Genomic DNA, 18,885 nt, shown 5'->3' on the forward strand with positions numbered 1-18,885 from the left:
GTACACACACACACACACACCCCGGAGCCACACTGTGCGCACACACACACTGTACACACACACAGTGTACACACACACAGTACACACACACACACACACTGCGCACACGCACACAGTACACACACACACACCCCGGAGCCACACTGTTAGCAGGCAGGATGAGCTCATGCATCAGTTCTGATGTCTTACAATCTGGCAGATATACCACCAACACCATTTTAAGAAGTTCGACATTTGGGGCAATGGGTATATAAAGAGAAGAGTAAACTTCATTTCACCAGCTACACAGGATTTGTCTGCTTTACTGTAGAGAGAGTGCAGCTCAAATAAAAAAAACTAAAATGATGCAAAATATAAACCTCTTTACTGCCATGTATTACTCTTGTTCCCTCAGAATAAGGACACCTCTACATCAAGGTGCTGAACGTAAGCAAACCTTCCACTGCTTCCACAGAAGTCTAAGTTCCACTGGGAACTTTACCGAAGACTGAAACCACACTGCAGGAAAAAGCCCATCGGAAGGGGAGAGCTTCAGTCACTTGGGTTTTCTGCCACCGACACTGCACGGTGACTCAGAGATCACTAATCTCTGCAGCAGAGGTTCTCAGGGTTCTCCCTGGGCTGAACAAAATGTCTCCAAGTAGGAAGCCTGAAATGTACTTTGCTACTTCACTCATATTTACATACCTATCTTGGAGGCTAAAATCATCCTGAAAAGACAACGAACAAGAAACACCTCTCTACACGCAGAGGCAGGATTCCTCAGCATCTACATGCAGACCCAAGTCAGTCATGGAACCAACAAGAATGGGCTCCTAAACCCAAGCGGCAAACTCCCTGCATAAGACTTTATGGTCTGCCTGCACCTTTTTCCAGGCGTGCCTCTGAGACAGAGAAATCTTCAACCCAGAAGTAATGTGTTACTTGGACCTAATAAATAAAAACAAATTCTAGATCAATTTTTATAAAACTTGGAACACCCCAAGATGTGCTGACAGCCTCAAGATGTGTCTCAAGGACCTGAAGAGGGAATGCAGCTGCTGTGTGTCCTGAGGTAGAGACCCCCTGCTATTCAAGAGAGTTTCCAGATTGTTTTCACTTGTCTACAAAGACTGCTGGAAGGTGGCGGTGTGACTAAGAGACAGACAAGGCGAGTATGACCACATTCTCCACCACACCCACAGGAGAACCAAGGGAATGGGAACCAAGCCTTCCCCAGGCCACTAAGGTCCAGGAAACAACACATGGAAATCTGGTAAAGGAGAATACAAACCGCACTTAGGAACAGCTTTTTTTTTTTTTTTAAAGAGAAGGACAAATGGTCTCCCTTTCGCCCACACATTAAATTATTAACCATAACCCAAGGATAAAACTCATCAAACCGGCCATCTCTCCAAAAGAGCTGACAACATCCTCACAATGCAACCACCAGTGACAAGTCAGGCAGAATCAAGGATTAATAAAACAAAACAGAAACAAATTATAAAGTAACACAATTATTCAGCCCAAGAAGACATAAAGCCTGGCTCAGGAGACCAAGAATTTTGCAACTGGATTTTGGCAGCGGATTAATTCCCTGCTCTTGTCTTTTCAGTCTAACACTTTATCTCCCTGAATTATTTCTTCCTTCTATGCTTTTCAGTAAACTGCTGTTAGTCTAGTATTTAAATGTCACAAAACCTCTACAAGCAAGCATAAACGGCCTACCAAATGCTTGCATTCCAGTCCCTACGGGGGGCAATACCAACACTAGCCAGGCGAAGAAACATGAAGAGGCGCCTGGCCGGCTCAGTCGGTGGAACGTGCGACTCTTGATCTCTCGGTTGTGGGTTCAAACCCCATATTGGGTGTGGAGATTACTGAAAAGTAAATCTTTACGAAGAAAAAAAAAGAACATTGAAACCAAGAGCCCTGCATCTCCAAGGCACTGCTCTTGGTCCCCAGGGCAGGGAACAACCCACACAATGAGAATAGGGAAGGTGGAGAAGACCTGTGTGACATCCAGCCAAATAATCTGGTAGTGGCACCAAGGGGCACGTGGTTCTTCCTGGGATTAACCTCAAATGGCCAAAGGGCATTTTCCCTAGTTAATAACCCATGGTTGATTCAATTCAATAGATATTTAATCAGCTACAGTGCTAGACCCGACATCTAAGGATTTAACTGAACTTTATTTCATACTGTACTTGAATTATTTTACTTAATGGCTAGATTTGATACATATGTGTGTATAGGACAGTAGACACTGAACTGTTTTAATGTTAAAACCTTACCAGGATTCCCTGGGATTGACACACATTTTGTCTGATCTACATCTTTCACATCTGCCACATTATTTAAAGACCTCTGATACTTAGAAGGGACCCTAATGCACTGTAAGATCTTTAACAACCAGAGAACTGTATTCACTGCAATCAGCACATTAACCAGGCACTTAATAGGGGCTAACACTACACATCCAACAAACACTGAAATGATAAGGAAATATTATAAATTTTATGTCAATAAATTCAACAATGTACACGAAATTAATAAATGCCTTTTAAAAATAAGACTCATCCAAAGGACATAAGATGAAACAGAAAATCGGAGTAGCTCTTTATCTCATAAAGGAATTAAATTTAAAACAAGCAACAAAATTTAAAAACCTTCCCGTAAATATCAAATCATTATGCTGTACACCTGAAACTAATGTTTTATGTCAATTATATCCCATCCCAAAAAAGGAAAAACAAACCCTTCCTACAAAGAAAACTCTAAGCCCAATAGTTTCACTGGTGAATTACAACAAACATTTGAAAAAGAAAAATACTGGTATTACATAAATTCTTTCAGAAATAAGGAAGGAAAATCTTCAAACTTGTTTTTTTTTTTAAAGATTTTATTTTATTTATTTGACAGAGAGAGAGAGAGACAGCTAGAGAGGGAACACAAGCAGGGGGAGTGGGAGAGGGAGAAGCAGGCTCCCGGCCGAGCAGAGAGCCTGATGCGGGGCTCGATCCCAGAACCCTGGGATCATGACCTGAGCTGAAGGCAGATGCTTAACGACTGAGCCACCCAGGCGCCCCCAAACTTGTTTTATGAGGTGTGTACAACCCTGATACCAAACCCTGAAAAAAGACATTCTAAGAAAATTATAAGCCACTTCCTCATGTAAATAGATGCAAAATTCTTAAATAGTAGCAAATGAAATCCAGCAATGTATAAAAAGTACAATAATATACCATAACCAAGTGGGGTTACCTCAGATATACAAGATTGATTTAACACTGAAAATTACGTTAATAGCCTTCAAATATTCCTCCCTCTTCAGCCTTTACTCTCAAATTGAAAGATGTGAAACTGTCCTCAGTACGGCTCCCTCTAAGCCTCTGCTTTCTTACAGCCTTCACACACTCCACCGTAGCCCATGGAACAGCAATTAAACACCCGTATGCCATTCCTGCTTGCCAAAGCCTTTTTTTTTTTTTTAAAGATTTTATCTAATCATTTTAGAGAGAGAGAGATAGTGAGAGCAGGAACACAAGCAGGGGGAGTGGGAGAGGGAGAAGCAGGCTTCCCGCGGAGCAAGGAGCCCCAAGGACCCTGGGATCATGACCTGAGCCGAAGGCAGACACTCAAGGACTGAGCCATCCAGGCGCCCCTTGCCAAAGCCTTTTAATTTTCTTTCATCTCTTCACAAATATCTAATAAATAATTAAAATACGTAGAGCTAGTCAAAGCATGGTCCTGGGACCAGCAGAATTAGCATCGTTTGGGAACTTATAAGAGAAGCAAATTCTTGGGCCCCAATGCAGACTTACTAAATCAAAATCTCTGGCGGGTGGGGCCTTGAGTACTTTTTTTTTAATGATTTTATAACTTTTTTCATCAGTGTACCCTTTCCCCATCCCGCCCAACCACCTCCTCTCTGGTATATCCTAGATTCTATACATTATAATCTATGTTATATACTATATTCTTTTAATAAAATATGCTAGGGGAGAGAAAACATTTAGAAAGTCATATGGAAAATACATTCACAGCATTGTATTATATTTATCAAAAGAAAGTCCACCTGTAAGTGGACCTACACAGTTCAAACCTATGTTGTTCAAGAATCAACTGTTATTTTTTTTTAAAATCTATTCAATGTTGGAGTAACACTGCTGTTTTGTCAAGTAGGCTCTAACATGGGGCTTGAATTTACGACCCTAAGATCAAGAGCTGCACGCACCACCGACTGAGACAGCCAGGTACCCCAACATTGCTCTTTTTTTCTTGCCATTACTACCAAAATTTTGGTCACTCTTGAACTGCTTTAGAAGGAACAGCTACAGGGCACCTGGGTGGCTCGGCTGGGTGTCCAACTCCTGGTTTCAGCTCAGGTCGTGATCTCAGGGTCCAGGGTCATAAGACTGAGCCCCATTGTCGGGCTCCTCACTCAGTGGGGAGTCTGCTTGAGAGTCTCTCTCCTTCTCCTCCCGCCCCTCCCCCCGGAGAGCACACTCTAATAAATGAATCTTAAAAAAAAAAAAAAAAAAAGGAGCAACAGTGACCTGAAGACCCAGAAGTGAACCCTTCATATATGCTAACACTCAAATCTGAGAGTAATCCTTTTAAAAATGTACACAAAGCTCAACTAGTCATCACGATTGAAATGATCTTCAATTTTAAAAGCAATGGCTTCAAGTGCAATTGTAAAATGCTTTTACTTCATCTAATATAGCTCAAGCTGATTTTATGAATAAGGCAAAAGATCTCCACCGTGTGGGTTTTTATTTTTTAATTATGCATACAAAGCAGGAGAAAGATAAATTCAGATAAAACCCCACTATCCCTTCTCTTTCCACATGGGAAACTCCCCTGCCCCAACTAATCTACTAAATTGGAGAGGACTATTTGCTTCAATTAACGTTCTGCTCATTCCATCTAATCCAGGGGCCCAGGACTCTGCTTTTGTACCATGTACCATATTAAGATTACATTAGCTATTCACCAAAGCGAAGTAAAATGATCCTGTTACTAGCCTTCCTGATACATGGAAAAGTTCAAGGAACACGAGCTTTGGAGTCAAAAGGGCATGGTTTATAGGCAAGCACTCCCTTCTATCAGACGAGTATGGCTCAAGTTATATGGTCTCTCTCAGACCTGTTTTCCCATCTGTACAATGAGAGTATCACCCACCCCATAAGATTAAAAAAGTAAAAACTTGAAAGCTTTTTTTTTTTTTTTTAAAGGTTTTATTTATTTATTTGACAGAGAGAGAGATAGCTAGAGCAGGAACACAAGCAGGGGGAGTGGGAGAGGGAGAGGCAGGCTTCCCGCCGAGCAGGGAGCCCGATGTGGGACTCGATCCCAGGACCCTGGGATCATGACCTAAGCCGAAGGCAGACGCTTAACGACTGAGCCACCCAGGCGCCCCAAAACTTGAAAGCTTTAAACAGTGTATCTGGGACATTAAGGAAGACTATTACCCTCCTTTGCTCATCTCTGAGGTGTCTCTGTCCAAGTGACCACCATGTATTTTTAAATTTTGTGAACTGATACATAAGACCATGGAAAATCGTTATAACATGCTAAGAAAAACAGGATTCAAAATCAGATTGCAGTATGATTTCTACAAGTAAAAAAATGCGTAACATCACTTGTGAACATGAAAAAGGCTAAAAGGAAATCCAGCGTTGTCCTTTTTATGAGCAAATGCAACATCAATGAAGGTATATGGGAAATGGGACTTTAAAACATTTACCTTTTCTAAACTTTAAGCTAAATAACTTTTTAAAATTAGTAAATGTTAGCGTTCCTTGTCCTTTAATATACGTGTGGCCCATTCCTAAAGAGACCCATTTAATCTGCCGCATGGCCACCCCCCAACCCTGACCGCAGCCAGAACTCCTGCCCCATTGTCACTGACGGCAGCTCTTCTCTTCCAGAACATACCACAGTGAACAAAAGAATTAACCCAACCACATAAGCTCAAGAGCTGCTATGAGAATCGAAGTCCAGAAGAGACACTACCATACAACAGTGCCAATGAAATGCTCTCCAGAAAAGCTTCTCAGTCTTTTAAAGGACAAATCAACTTACTAGTATTGCTCTCGTCTTCTGCCCTTTATGCAAATCGAAGAGAAACGAGAGAAGCAACACACAACCTAGACAGAGGCACAAAGAAGTTCTCCCACTGTTGAAAGCTGTCCTCAACCCAGAGTAGCTACTTCGGAAGAAGTCACTGAAAAGTTTGGACGCTTAAAACAACTGATGAGCACAACCAACAAAGCACTCCCACGTACAGATTATTCAGGGTGCAATGGCTTACTGTGAAGGGGCAGGAAACGCCCCTGGGGCAAGCTGCAGACCTGCTCAGCAGCTGGGTGTTTTTTTAAGATGCTCTTTACCCCATGGAGGAAGAGATCCAGAAAGTGTCTTCATCACTGTCTACTTTGTACAAAGCAAGATCACCAGGATCTCTCATCTTTTGGAACTTATTCAGTTGTTCATACCCACGAACAGGTAACAATTATGGCCATAAGCAACATCGAGCAGTACCACTTTGCATGAACATGGCGTAAACGCCACATGTAGAACAAGATATTCTGGCTTAGCCAGACTCTCCTGGAGAGGCTCAGGAATGACAGGGGCCCCTTCAGGGACAGAAGGCTAGCACAAGAGGTCAGAGAGACATAACAGTAGGCTGCTGCACCACCTGCTGGGCCGGACGGGACCCCTCGCATTAAGCCAGCCTCTCACCGCTCTCATTTCCACGTCCACGTCGAGGACTGCCGCTGCCAATTATCTTTGCCCTCTCAATGCAAGAACTCTCCTATGAGCTCAACTTTTACAATAATTTGGTGACCAAATCTCAAATAGCATTAAGACAAATTTTTGCTTTGTGAGAAATGAACACCCATCTACATCGTAAACACACAAGGACAACTTCAGACACACACGGAAGAGGGAACGGGCAGCTGCCCCTCACCTGGGCAATGGCTGCTTCGTTATCAGCCAATCCCAATAAAAAGATCCTCACTTTGTCGATCTTCACTGGAACCGTTCTCCCTCTCCATTCCACTTCGCTCATGGTGGCTGCCTGTTTGGCCCGAGTCTGAGTGATCAATGCCTGGAAAGTTTTCAAAAGTCAAAGCTTTAATTGCTGGTGGTGAAAGGCAGAAAGAACTGTTAGTTGTCTCTTTCTATAACTAACATATTAGGCCTTACAGAGTAGTATACAAATTGTATTTAAATTCCTCCATGGTATCATCTTTTTTTTTTTTTTTTAAAGATTTTATTTATTTATTTGACAGAGAGAGAGAGACAGCAAGAGAGGGAACACAAGCAGGGGGAGTGGGAGAGCGAGAAGCAGGCTTCCTGCCGAGCAGGGAGCCCGATGTGGGGCTCGATCCCAGGTCCCTGGGATCATGACTTGAGCCGAAGGCAGACGCTTAACGACTGAGCCACCCAGGCGCCCCTTGGTATCATCTATCTTAGCTTATAGAAACTCAAACATTAAAAGGACATAACAGAAAGTTAAAAAAGAGCAACACTGGGGCGCCTGGCTGCCTCAGTCAGTAGATCATGTGACTCTTGGCCTGGAGGTAATGAGTTCAAGCCCCATGCTGGATGTGGAGCCTACTTAAAAGAATAATAATGACAAAAAATTTCTGAAAACTTAAAAAAATTAAAAAGAGCAACACTAAGTTTCAGTAAGAGTATAGGAGAGAAACTATCTGTATATTCTATAAACAGAAATGTAATTTAGTAGAAACTTCCTTAAAGATATTTGTCAATATGAATCAAAAGCTTCCAAAATATTCAACCCCATACTTAGGAATGTATCTTAAGGAAATAACTAAGAATGTGTACAAAAACACTGATATTCATGGTAATACTATTTATCACTTAACAATAGTGAAGTGCTCAAATGAAGCAGACTTCAGTACAATAGAGTACTACGTGGCTATCAAAACATGACAGTGTAGGAATATTTACTGAAGTGGAAAAAAAAACCACTCGAGATGTTATATTTAAAAACCACGTTACTGGGGTGCCTGGGTGGCTCAGTTGGTTAAGCATGTGCCTTTGGCTCAGGTCATGATCCTGGGGTCCTAGGATCGAGCCCCACATTGGGCTCCCTGCTCAGCAGGGACTCTGCTTCTCCCTCTCCGACCGCCCCTCCCCCCCCGTTCATGCTCTCTCTCTCAAAATAAATAAAATCTTTAAAAATTAAAAAAATAAAAAGCACGTTACTGAACAGTGTATACTGAGATCCCTTTTTTTTTTTTTAAGATTTTTATTTATTTATTCGACAGAGAGAGACACAGCAAGAGAGGGAACACAAGCAGGGGGAGTGGGAGAGGGAGAAGCAGGCTTCCCGCGGAGCAGGGAGCCGGATGCAGGGCTCGATCACAGGACCCTGGGATCATGACCGGAGCCGAAGGCAGACGCTTAAGAACTGAGCCACCCAGGCGCCCCCTGAGATCCCATTTAAAAAATATATGCCTTGGGACCCCTGGGTGGCTCAGTTGGTTAAGCATCTGCCTTCGGCTCAGGTCATGATCCCAGGGTCCTGGGATTGAGTCCCACATCAGGCTCCTTGCTCAGCAGGGAACCTGTTTCTCCCTCTGCTGCCACTCCCCCTGCTTGTGCCCTCCCTCTCTCTCTCTGACAAATAAATAAAGTCTTTAAAAACAAACATATACATATATGAGCGCGTGCGCCTTTTTGGGGCAGCTGGGTGGCTCAGTCAGTTGGGTGTCCAACTCTTGGTTTCAGCTTGGGTTGTGGTCTCAGGGTCATGGGATTGAGCCCTGTGTTGGACTCTGCACTCAGCAGGGAGTCTGCTTGGGATTCTCTCTCTCTCTCCCTCTCCCCCAGCCTGTGCTCTTTCTCGCTCTAAATAAAATCTTAAAAAATATATGTACATATACCTTTCTTTCCTACGTATACAAAAATCTGTAAGCTATTCATCACCTTAGTAGTAGTGGTTACCTCTGATTTTACCATGTGATTTTAGTTTTCCCCCATCTTTTGTATTTCCTACTTTCTCTATTTTCCTACATTACTTGCCTAGAAAATAAATGAAATAAAAAAACGAATACTTTAAAATATTAAATGAAAAAAGTTTGTTAAAAATACATGGATATAAATATGCATATATTAATAGCAATTACAATGAGTACTGAGATGATGAATTACTTCTTTTTCTAGACTTTTTCCAACCAAAGACTTCACAAAAACGTACAGACTAGATTACCTCCAATTTTTCAGCCAGAAGACCCTCAGTGCCCCCAGACCTCAATCTCATCTGCATAAGTTCATTGATAGCGGACTGGTCCCCTGAGAAAGAGAGAGCTGTTGAGCAGCAATCCTCAAGGGTCTGGTCTGATCTCTCAAGAACCACTAGATTCAACTCCAAGCTCTTCCTCTTGCACAGGCACAGTTCAGTGAACCTCAAGTCCTTTCACAAAGCTCTTGAGGAGTACAGAAGTTGGCGGGATGGAAACAAAGCACAGGAACTGCCTTCTGTGACTTTAAGCTGGGCTAATGTCGACAGCTCTACTTTTCTCATCAGCCAAAACCCGTGCCGAGGACGGATGCAGGGACAAGGAAAGCACGAAAGTTAAACAAATCCTCTAGGCTCTCCGGGATGAACCACCACCAGCCCACCCGTCTGTGCTGCACTCAGCCCCTGCTCACCAATGTTATATGCACAGTAGCGGATGTTGGGTGAGATCTCTTCCACACGCTGGTTGTACAGCACGGCCTGCTCTTCTGTGAAAGCACTGGCCAGTTTCTCGTAGATAGTTCTGCGAGGAAAGAAACACCAGCTTTCACAGCAGCCTTACTTCAAGAAAATAAAAAAGAACACGATGGCTAAAAACAAAACACGGCACTTTGAGACCCTTCTACCAACTATGAGAACTGGCACGGTTCTAAGGATGAATGAGAATAATCAATATTCCTAAAAGGGAAGGGAAGGAAAACAAAATAAGTAACTGGGGCTTGCTCAGTCGACTGGGTGTCCAACTCTTGATTTCGGCTCAGGTCATGATCTTGGGGTCATGAGATTGAGCCCCATGTCAGGCTCCGCACTCAGCAGGGAGTCTGCTCGAGATTCTCCGTCTCCCTCTGCCCCTCCCCACTGAGTGCTCTCTCCCACATGCACACTCTAAAATAAATAAATCTTAACTAAATAAATGAATAACTGTACTTCTGTAGAAACAATCATTAGGTGATCTGCAGCTTGAAAGGGACTATGTACAATCGAAATTGGCCATGGCTTTTGAACCAGAGGACTTACTTGCATTTATTAAAAGCCTCAATCGCAGCTTTCCATTCTTGATGTTCAAAACGCAGCATTCCTGAGAGGTAAGCCGTGTAAGCCTGGAAAGGGGAAGAAGGGAGCTGCTTCAACACCCAAGAGCCAAGGCCACCGCTCAATCTCCTCCACCTGCTTTCAGCTTTGACATCAGGAATACAGAGATATTCATCAGGGTGATTTTATTTTATTTTATTTATTTATTTTTAAGAAGGCTTCAAGCCTGGAGCCTAACATGGGGCTTGAACTCAACACTAAGATCAAGACCCGAACTGAGATCAAAAGTCACTCAACCAACTGCGCCACCCAGGCACCCCTATTCAGGGTGATTTTAACAGAGAAAATTTATTGGGGCGCCTGGGTGGTGTAGTCAGCTGAGCGACCAGCTCTTGGTTTCAGCTCAGGTCATGATCTCAGGGTCATGGGATCAAGCCCCACATCGGGCTCCGCGCTCAGAGAGCAGAGTCTGCTGAAGACTTTCTCTGCCCCTTCCCGCGGCACACTTGCTCTCTCTTTAAATAAATAAATCTTTTTTTAAAAAAGAGAGAGAAAGGGTGCCTGGGTGGCTCAGTCGTTAAGAGTCTGCCTTCGGCTCAGGTCATGATCTCGGGGTCCTGGGATTGAGCCCCGCATCAGGCTCCCTGCTCAGCGGGAAGCCTGCTTCTCCCTCTCCCACTCCCCCTGCTTGTGTTCCCTCTCTCGCTGTCTCTGTCAAATAAATAAAATCTTTAAAAAAAAAGAGAGAGAAAACTTCATTTAATAAAATGTGATACACAGGGGCACCTGGGTGGCTCAGTTGTTAAGCGTCTGCCTTCAGCTCAGGTCATGATCTCAGGGTCCTGGGATCGAGCCCCACATCAGGCTCCCTGCTCGGCGGGAAGCCTGCTTCTCCCTCTCCCACTCCCCCTGCTTGTGTTCCCTCTTGCTGTGTCTCTGTCAAATAAATAAATAAAAATCTTAAAAAAAAAAATAAAATGTGATACACAGATAATTCACCATGATTCATTCACTGACTAGAATTAAAAAAAAAAAAAAGTCTGTTTTTCTTCACGTGACTTAACAATTAGCTTCCAGGATATAACATTCAGTATCAGAAACTGAACGTAAATTTGCAGTATCTATCTCTTTTTAAAAATTCATTTCAGAGGTGCCTGGGTGGCTCAGTCATTAAGCGTCTGCGTTCGGCTCAGGTCACGCTCTCAGGGTCCTGGGATCGAGCCCCATGTCAGGCTCCCTGCTCCGCGGGAGGCCTGCTTCTCCCTCTCCCACTCCCCCTGCTTGTGTTCCCTCTCACTGTGTCTCTCTCTGTCAAATAAATAAAATCTTTAAAAAAAAAAAAAATCTCATTTCTCTGAAACTAATACACTATATGGTAACTGAATTTTTTTTTTCTGAACTTAAATAAAATTTAAAAATGCAGAGAGCCCTGAAAAAAAAATTATTTTGTGAACTTCCCAGATCTAAGAATCAAGCTTTCTATCTCCATTTCAAGGGCAGGCTCAGTTGGTGGACCATATGACTCTTGATCTTGGGGTCATGAGTTCAAGGCCCACACTGGGTGCAGAGATTACATACATACATACATACATAAAGTTAGGGGGGAAGAAAACAAAAACAAGCCAAGAACTCAAAAACAAAAATAAGAGATGCCAACTTCGCCTTGAAAAAGCAAGACCAGGGGCGCCTGGGTGGCTTAGTCGTTAAGTGTCTGCCTTCGGCTCAGGTCATGATCCCAGGATCCTGGGATCGAGCCCCACATCGGGCTCCCTGCTCGGTGGGAAGACTGCTTCTCCCTCTCCCACTCCCCCTGCTTGTGTTCCCTCTCTCGCTGTCTCTCGCTCTGTCAAATAAATAAATAAAATCTTTAAAAAGAAAAAGCAAGACCATGTTATTTCCTCTTCTGTCAATTTGTAACATTAAGAAACTGTTCCATTTAACTATAAAATCACGTCTCTTATCACAATAAAGCAAAGCTGACGTTAAGACACTAAGCTGAGGGGCACTTGAGTGGCTCAGTCGTTAAGCGTCTGCCTTCGGCTCAGGTCATGATCCCAGGGTCCTGGGATTGAGCCCCGCATCGGGCTCCCTGCTCGGCAGGAAGCCTGCTTCTCCCTCTCCCCCTCCCCCTGCTTGTGTTCCCTGTCTCGCTGTGTCTCTGTCAAATAAATAAAATCTTTAAAAAAAAAAGACACTAACCTGAGCCTCTAACTTGGTCTTGGCATCCACGCGATTGCTCTCACACAAGCGTTCCAATTCCTCTGCGTGCTTCACGGCTTTGCGCAGGCGAGACAACAAGTGGAACCGTTTTCGGGGTTCAGTGTTGGCTTCCTGTTTCAGCTGCATGGCATAGCTCCAGGCTCGTTCAGCATCCATCAGAACCAGAAGCAAATACCTAAGCAAGAGAAAACGGGCAACCTGAACAATGAACGCCAAGAGCATCAGACTTTGATATTCCCCAAGGCACGATCTTCAGCCTCTCAACTTCTCCCGACACCCTCCCTGGCTTTCCTCCTCAGAACTACCCTTCTCGGGGCCTGGGGGGCGCAATTGGTTAAGTGTCTGACTCTTGGTTTTGGCTCAGGTCTTGATCTCAGACTTGTGAGATCGAGCCCCACACACATCGGGCTCTGCGTTCAGCGTGGAGTCTACCTGAGATTCTTTCTCCCTCTGTCACTGCCCCTCTCACTTAAGCTCTAAAACTTAAAAAATATTAAAAAAAAGAAAAAGAAGAAAAAGCACTACTCTTCTCCCAGTATCAATCATGGCGCCCAACCAGCATCTCCGATCAGGCTCCACCTCAAATTTCTAACCACCCACCAGACACAGCTCACTAAAAACACCTGCCACCACCTCAAACTGGGCAAACGCAGACTTACTCCTCCCCAATTTTAGCAAAGAGGGAGCCCAGGCACACAATCTGGCCTCATCTTTGAATCAACACCCCCTCCATCCCAACCCAGCTGAAAACCAAGTCCTTAAGAGGCACCATATTGAAGTGGTTAAGAAAAAGGCTCTAGAGTCAGGGTTGGAATCTCAGGACCATCTGTCACTAACTATGTGACACTGGACAAAGTACTAATCTTTCTGTGCCTCAGTCTCCCGTGTAGTAATACATGTAACACACTTACACCGGAGTCTGGCACTTACTAATAAAGACTGAATAAATTAGCCACTTTATTATGATACTGGAAAATCTTTTAAGCTACTGCCTTGATTAATCTTCCTTAAACGTGAGCTTAATCTTATCTCTTCAAAATAAAGGATCTCATTATCACAGAGACCCTTCCTAACCTGTTCTCATCAGATTTAACCAATACCTCCTGCTGAAGCCCATCATGGGCTCCATGCTCTAGTTCTCTGTGTCTCCATACACCAAGCTCCCAGCCTCTCTGCTGCCTAAGCAGCAGCTAACTGTCCAGAGCATTGTAATTCCTAAAGTACATTCAGACACCAAGGCAAGCTGTTTCCCCTCACACAGAATGTTCTTTCCTCTCAGAAACCCCTCAAGGTCCAGCCTCCTCAATGCAGGCTTCCCGGTTTCCCTATCAAAATCCCCCTGGGGCGCCTGGCTGGCTCAGTCACTAGAACATGCAACTCTTGATCTCTGGGTTGTGAGTTCATGCCCCATGTTGGGTGTAGAGATTACCTAAAAAAAAAAAAAAAAAAAACAAGGGACACCTGGGTGGCTCAGTCAGTTAAGCATCTGCCTTCGGCTCAGGTCATGATCCCAGGGTCCTGGGTTTGAACCTGGCGTCCATCAGGCTTCGTGCTCAGTGGGGAGTCTGCTTCTCCCTCTCCCTCTGTCCCTCCCCCCTCTTGTGCGTGCTTGTGCCCCTGCTCAAGCGCCGCGCTCTCTCTCAAAAAAAAAGACAAAACAAACAAAACACTTTACAAAAACAGGTGGCAAAAGGACCAATTTGGCCCACGGGCTGAAATTTGAGGAACTGGCCTAGAGACCTTTAATACATGCTGCTTGACAGAGTGATCCTTCTGCAAATTTAAGAATGGCTGCATTCAGCACCGAAACATAAAACTCTTCTGGAAAATTCACACACAGCAGATTTCATTTAAGATATATGGATTTAAGTAAGCACTTACACACTGAAACTTGCATTCCAGAACCTTACCCAATACCCCATCAGGTTCTAATCACGGACTTTAGCGTTTAGCACTCCGCCACACCTCCTGAAAATGTTACCAAACCTCTCTGAGCCTCAGTCTCCTCATCCTATGACTTAAGAATAGTAAACATGTCTATTCCAGAGAGCTCCTAGAAGAATCACCTGAGGGAATTAAAGGGTTTTGGCACAGGGTCTAACACACAATTGTTCAATAAACGCATTAGCGAGAAGTATTTAACAACTAGCACAGAGCAGTCAATACCTGTTATCAGTCAGAAGTTCTTCAGTTATTTTTTTCCCTGTAAATTTGTGTCTGTTCCCCATCTTGAAGTTGAGTGTTTTCCGAAGACGTCTTTGTCTACGGGAACAGTAGCCCCTGAAATAAAAAAACAACAATAATTCAGGCAACCCAATAGTACTTTCAATAGCACATTCTACAATAAAGTAAGGTCAAAGGTTTGAGATGTTCTACTTATGGTTACCACAGACACCACACATCATCTTGCAAACATTTAGTTAACTAAAACCTGCAGGGCGGTACGACTGGTGTCACTGGAAACATATTTCAAACCTAATCTAAGGTGTCAGACGTCATGACTGTGGTGACCTTTTGGGAGGAAGGGTTTGTGATTAGAAGGAGCAAAAGGGAGACTTCTGGGATGCTGGTAATGTCGTCTGATAATGTCTGCTGGTGACAGATTGTGAAAAATTCATCTCTTTCTGTATACTTTTCTGTATATAAATTATACGGCAATAAAATGGTAAAAAAAAAAAAATCCTTCAATAAAAAAGCATTTTTTGAAAAAGGAGAGGGAACAGGGGCACCTAGGTGGCTCAGGCAGTTAACTCTCCAACTCCTGATCTCGGCTCAGGTCTTGTGAGTTCGAGCCCCACACTGGGCTCTACGCTCCGCATGGAGCCTAACTTAAAAAAAAAAGAGAGGGAACAGATAAAAGGGCAGAACGCTGATCTCTGTAATAACTGAGTGATGGATTCACTGCAGTATCTCTACATGTTTTTGAAAATTTCCTTAATAATTAAAAAAAAACCCTCCAATTAGAAGTCTCCAATTAAAACTTTTTCATTGTTTCATCGTGCCTACATTAACCTGAACGAGTCACCCTGGCTTATAGGACCCTACCCATTCTGGCCCCGTTTATTTCTCCCACTTTATCTTCTACCACTCCCCACCTTGCTCACGTCACCCAGTGTTGTGGACCATTTATGACATGGCTCACTCCTTTAGAATCTGTAGAGTGTTTTGTTCAGTAGCACTTTTAAAAGTCCGTAGCCAGGGGCACCCGGGTGGCTCAGTCAGTTGAGCTTCTGCCTTCAGCTCAGGTCATGATCCTGGGCTCCTGGGATCCAGCCCCACACTGGGCTCCATGCTCAGCTGGGAATCTGCTTCTCCCTCTCCCTCTGCCCCTCCCCCCCAAAGCCTGTATCTTCAATATAAAATGGTTGGGGGGCGCCTGGGTGGCTCAGTCGGTTAAGCAGCTGCCTTCGGCTGAGGTCATGATCCCAGGGTCCTGGGATCGAGTCCCACATCAGGATCCTTGCTCAGCGGGGAGCCTGCTTCTCCCCTGCCTGCTGTTCCCCCTGCTTGTGCTTGCTCTGTCTCTTCTCTCGCTGTGTCAAATAAATAAAATATTTTTAAAAATTTTTAAGAAGTCTGGATATTTCTGCCTCCAAAGTACTGAACTATATTATACATTAGGCATCTATTCTATTTTTAAGAGTCATATTAAATTTGTTTTCCAACTTGAAAGCTGTTACAAAGTTTACCAATAAATTATAATGATATCATAGAAACTCCCCTTATATGGGGTGCCTGGTTAGCTCAGTCAGTGGAGCATGCGGCTTTTGATCTTGGGGTTGCGAGTTCAAGTCCCACAATGGACACACAGCTTACTTTAAATAAATAAATAAATAACTGGAAAACTTCGCATTTAACCAAGTCTCTGACAATACGGTTAAGTTTTTAAAAAAATTATTAACGTAACTGCTTGCTATTTTCAACAGAAACCTCCAATGTATCTGCAATATTGTGAGGCAAAATGGATAAAAACGTTGGCTCCTTTTATTCATTGTGAAATTTTAAATTTGAAAAGTACATTTTGAGGACTCAATATAAGTTCAGACTTTCTAAGTATACTTTCTGACACAGCAAAATAAGTAGGATATTAACAAAAGCAAACCAAGTTTGAAAATTCCACAATAATTTCCATATATCTTACACATGATACTAACCTATACCTCTGAAAATCTCCATGCCGTAAACCATGCTGCTGCTGGGATTCCTTAATAATCTGAAGAACTAGAGCCAAGATTAAGGAAAAGCTTACAATGGTAAGAATCCAAATAAATCAAAACATATTCCCATTAGTCTATATTTGTATCAAACCACAGCATGTTACACATTTCTGAAATGCTTAGTACACTAATTACTGAAATCTCTCGTAATCATTTTCAATAGCTATCTTGTCATAGGACAGGGCAAAGCAAGCAGAAAAACTGATCGCCTGAACTGTTACTTTCAAACTAGAAAAGGAGGGTATTAGCCGTTGAGGATTACTGAAATCTAACAGCTTAAATAAAGTTGCTGGATTCTAACTACTGATTATAACTGGGATGGTTCTCACTGATTTACACCTGGACCCAGGATTTTACTCATTCAAGCAGATTCAGGTTATAAATGACGTGTACTACTCCTCTATTTGCGTAACTTCCTACATCTGCCAAATCTAATTTTCCTTAACAGCTGTGGTGCTGCATGAGCCTATGGTTAGCACATGCCAACGAAACTAGGCCACAGCTTGCATAAAAATATTAGTTCTTCTTTTAAAGAAAAAGCTCTGACCAAACTCTCCGTATTAAGAATCATAAAATATTTTAAGATTTTGTACCAAACTTTAGGAAGCCCAGTGACCTTTATCTACAATTTTAGTTCTCTTTTAAAGTTTCCTCAATGCTCCTCTACAGACTTACGTTAAGATATCGAACACTAAAAGCACTATTTCAACAACTAAAAGGAATAAGAAGCTGTAAGGTTTGTAAAGAATCAAGGCATTCTAATATCCATTTAGAACTAGATCACCAGTTCAAAAGTGAAACTATAATCCTCTGAAAACGACATTAAGATGTCAAGCTAAATATGTTATTTCAGAAATTCACCTACATCTTCTCCGTTTGTTATTCATTTCAAAAAGCCACAAACTAGTGTCTCAGGCACTCAGCGGTGATACACTCTGATGAAAACTACAGATCCATTCCACCGGATCAACTAAACGAGACTCTCAACAAGATAAAATGCCTACAGGGCTATTAAGAAAGCAATACAAGTGATGTTAAGCTACGTTTATATTCAAAATGGGCAACAAGCTCTTCCTCAGAGCAATCAATCTTTGCCTCCACTGCCAAAGCATCAAACTGTAATTTTTACTATCCGTTCTCCAACAGCTGTCAGACAAAAGTATTAAGCTAAAACGTCAATACTGCAGTTTCCTCTCTTCAGTGCAGTGACTCAAGATGCTAAGACAGCCCAGCTCACTGGGGTGGCCACAGTGTCATCCCCGTCACCAGCCCTCCAAACGGGCAGCTGCGAGGAACTGCAGGAATCTGCCCAACATCCCGGGGCCGCTTGAAAGAAAAGAACGTTCCCCAGCCTGGAAAGCGAATGAGAAGCCATAAAAGACCGGTCGAAAAACAGACCCTGTAACTCTGAGTGCCAGAAAGTAAGGGCGAGAGAAACTGCAACCCTCGGCCTCTCCTGCCCGGGACCTGCCGGGACTCGCCGCCTCTCCCGCCCCCAGCCCTGCATATCGACACGTAGTCATTGCGAGTTAGGCCTGATTACTCTAGGATACTCTCCAAACTCAGGCTATCCCCGAATTCTTTGTTTGCCTTCGATCCAGCTGAAGGCCGTTCGTTTTCCTTATTTTCCTCTCCCCCGCCGCCGCGTCCACCACCGCTACCGCCACTGCCGCCTCCGCTGCCGCCGCCGCCGCCGCCGCCACCGGGAACCTGTTTCTCAGCAGCCATCTTGCCCCAGCGCCGCAGAGCCAGACGGGATAGAGGAGGCGGGACGACGGAGGCGGAAGAGAGCGAGGCCTGCCCCGACGGCCTGACGGGATAGTGGCGGACTCCAGGGCCGACGGCCCGGCCAGCCAGCGGGAGCCACTTGTTGGAGCGCGCCTGCGCGTGGGCTCGGGTTCCTGAGTCGGGGCGGGCGGGGCTGAGGGCTTGTTCACGCGGGGAGACCGGAGCTAGTGAGATCTTTCCGGGGCAAGCCCTCCTCTGGTCCACCGAGGGCGGAGGACTCGGAGATGCCCCCCCCCCCACCTCCTGCATCCTTGCACGGGGGATCCGGCTCACGTCCCAAGCACAGAGGGCGGGGGTGGTTGGCTAAGGACTTGGGGTTTCGGGGTGTCTACCTCCCTGGATACTCGGGAGATGCGGTACCCACGC

General features: G+C 44.1%; 1 protein-coding gene across 1 annotated transcript in view; it reads right to left on the reverse strand.

Moving 5' to 3' along the window:
- Nucleotides 1-18,465, reverse strand: part of SRP68 (signal recognition particle 68) — a 31,368-nt gene extending 12,903 nt beyond the window's left edge. Inside the window, exons 1-8 of the mRNA XM_032429656.1 lie at nucleotides 18,285-18,465; nucleotides 16,669-16,735; nucleotides 14,681-14,794; nucleotides 12,494-12,689; nucleotides 10,280-10,362; nucleotides 9,676-9,785; nucleotides 9,233-9,315; nucleotides 6,959-7,099 (exon numbers count right to left, since the gene is read on the reverse strand). Coding sequence (XP_032285547.1) covers nucleotides 6,959-7,099; nucleotides 9,233-9,315; nucleotides 9,676-9,785; nucleotides 10,280-10,362; nucleotides 12,494-12,689; nucleotides 14,681-14,794; nucleotides 16,669-16,735; nucleotides 18,285-18,459 — 969 coding nt within the window. The 5' untranslated portion in view covers nucleotides 18,460-18,465. The remainder of the gene's footprint in view (nucleotides 1-6,958; nucleotides 7,100-9,232; nucleotides 9,316-9,675; nucleotides 9,786-10,279; nucleotides 10,363-12,493; nucleotides 12,690-14,680; nucleotides 14,795-16,668; nucleotides 16,736-18,284) is intronic.
- Nucleotides 18,466-18,885: the final 420 nt, after the last annotated feature.

Source organism: Phoca vitulina, unplaced genomic scaffold (assembly GCF_004348235.1).
Source record: "Phoca vitulina isolate PV1807 unplaced genomic scaffold, GSC_HSeal_1.0 scaffold41, whole genome shotgun sequence".
Lineage (NCBI taxonomy): Eukaryota > Metazoa > Chordata > Mammalia > Carnivora > Phocidae > Phoca > Phoca vitulina.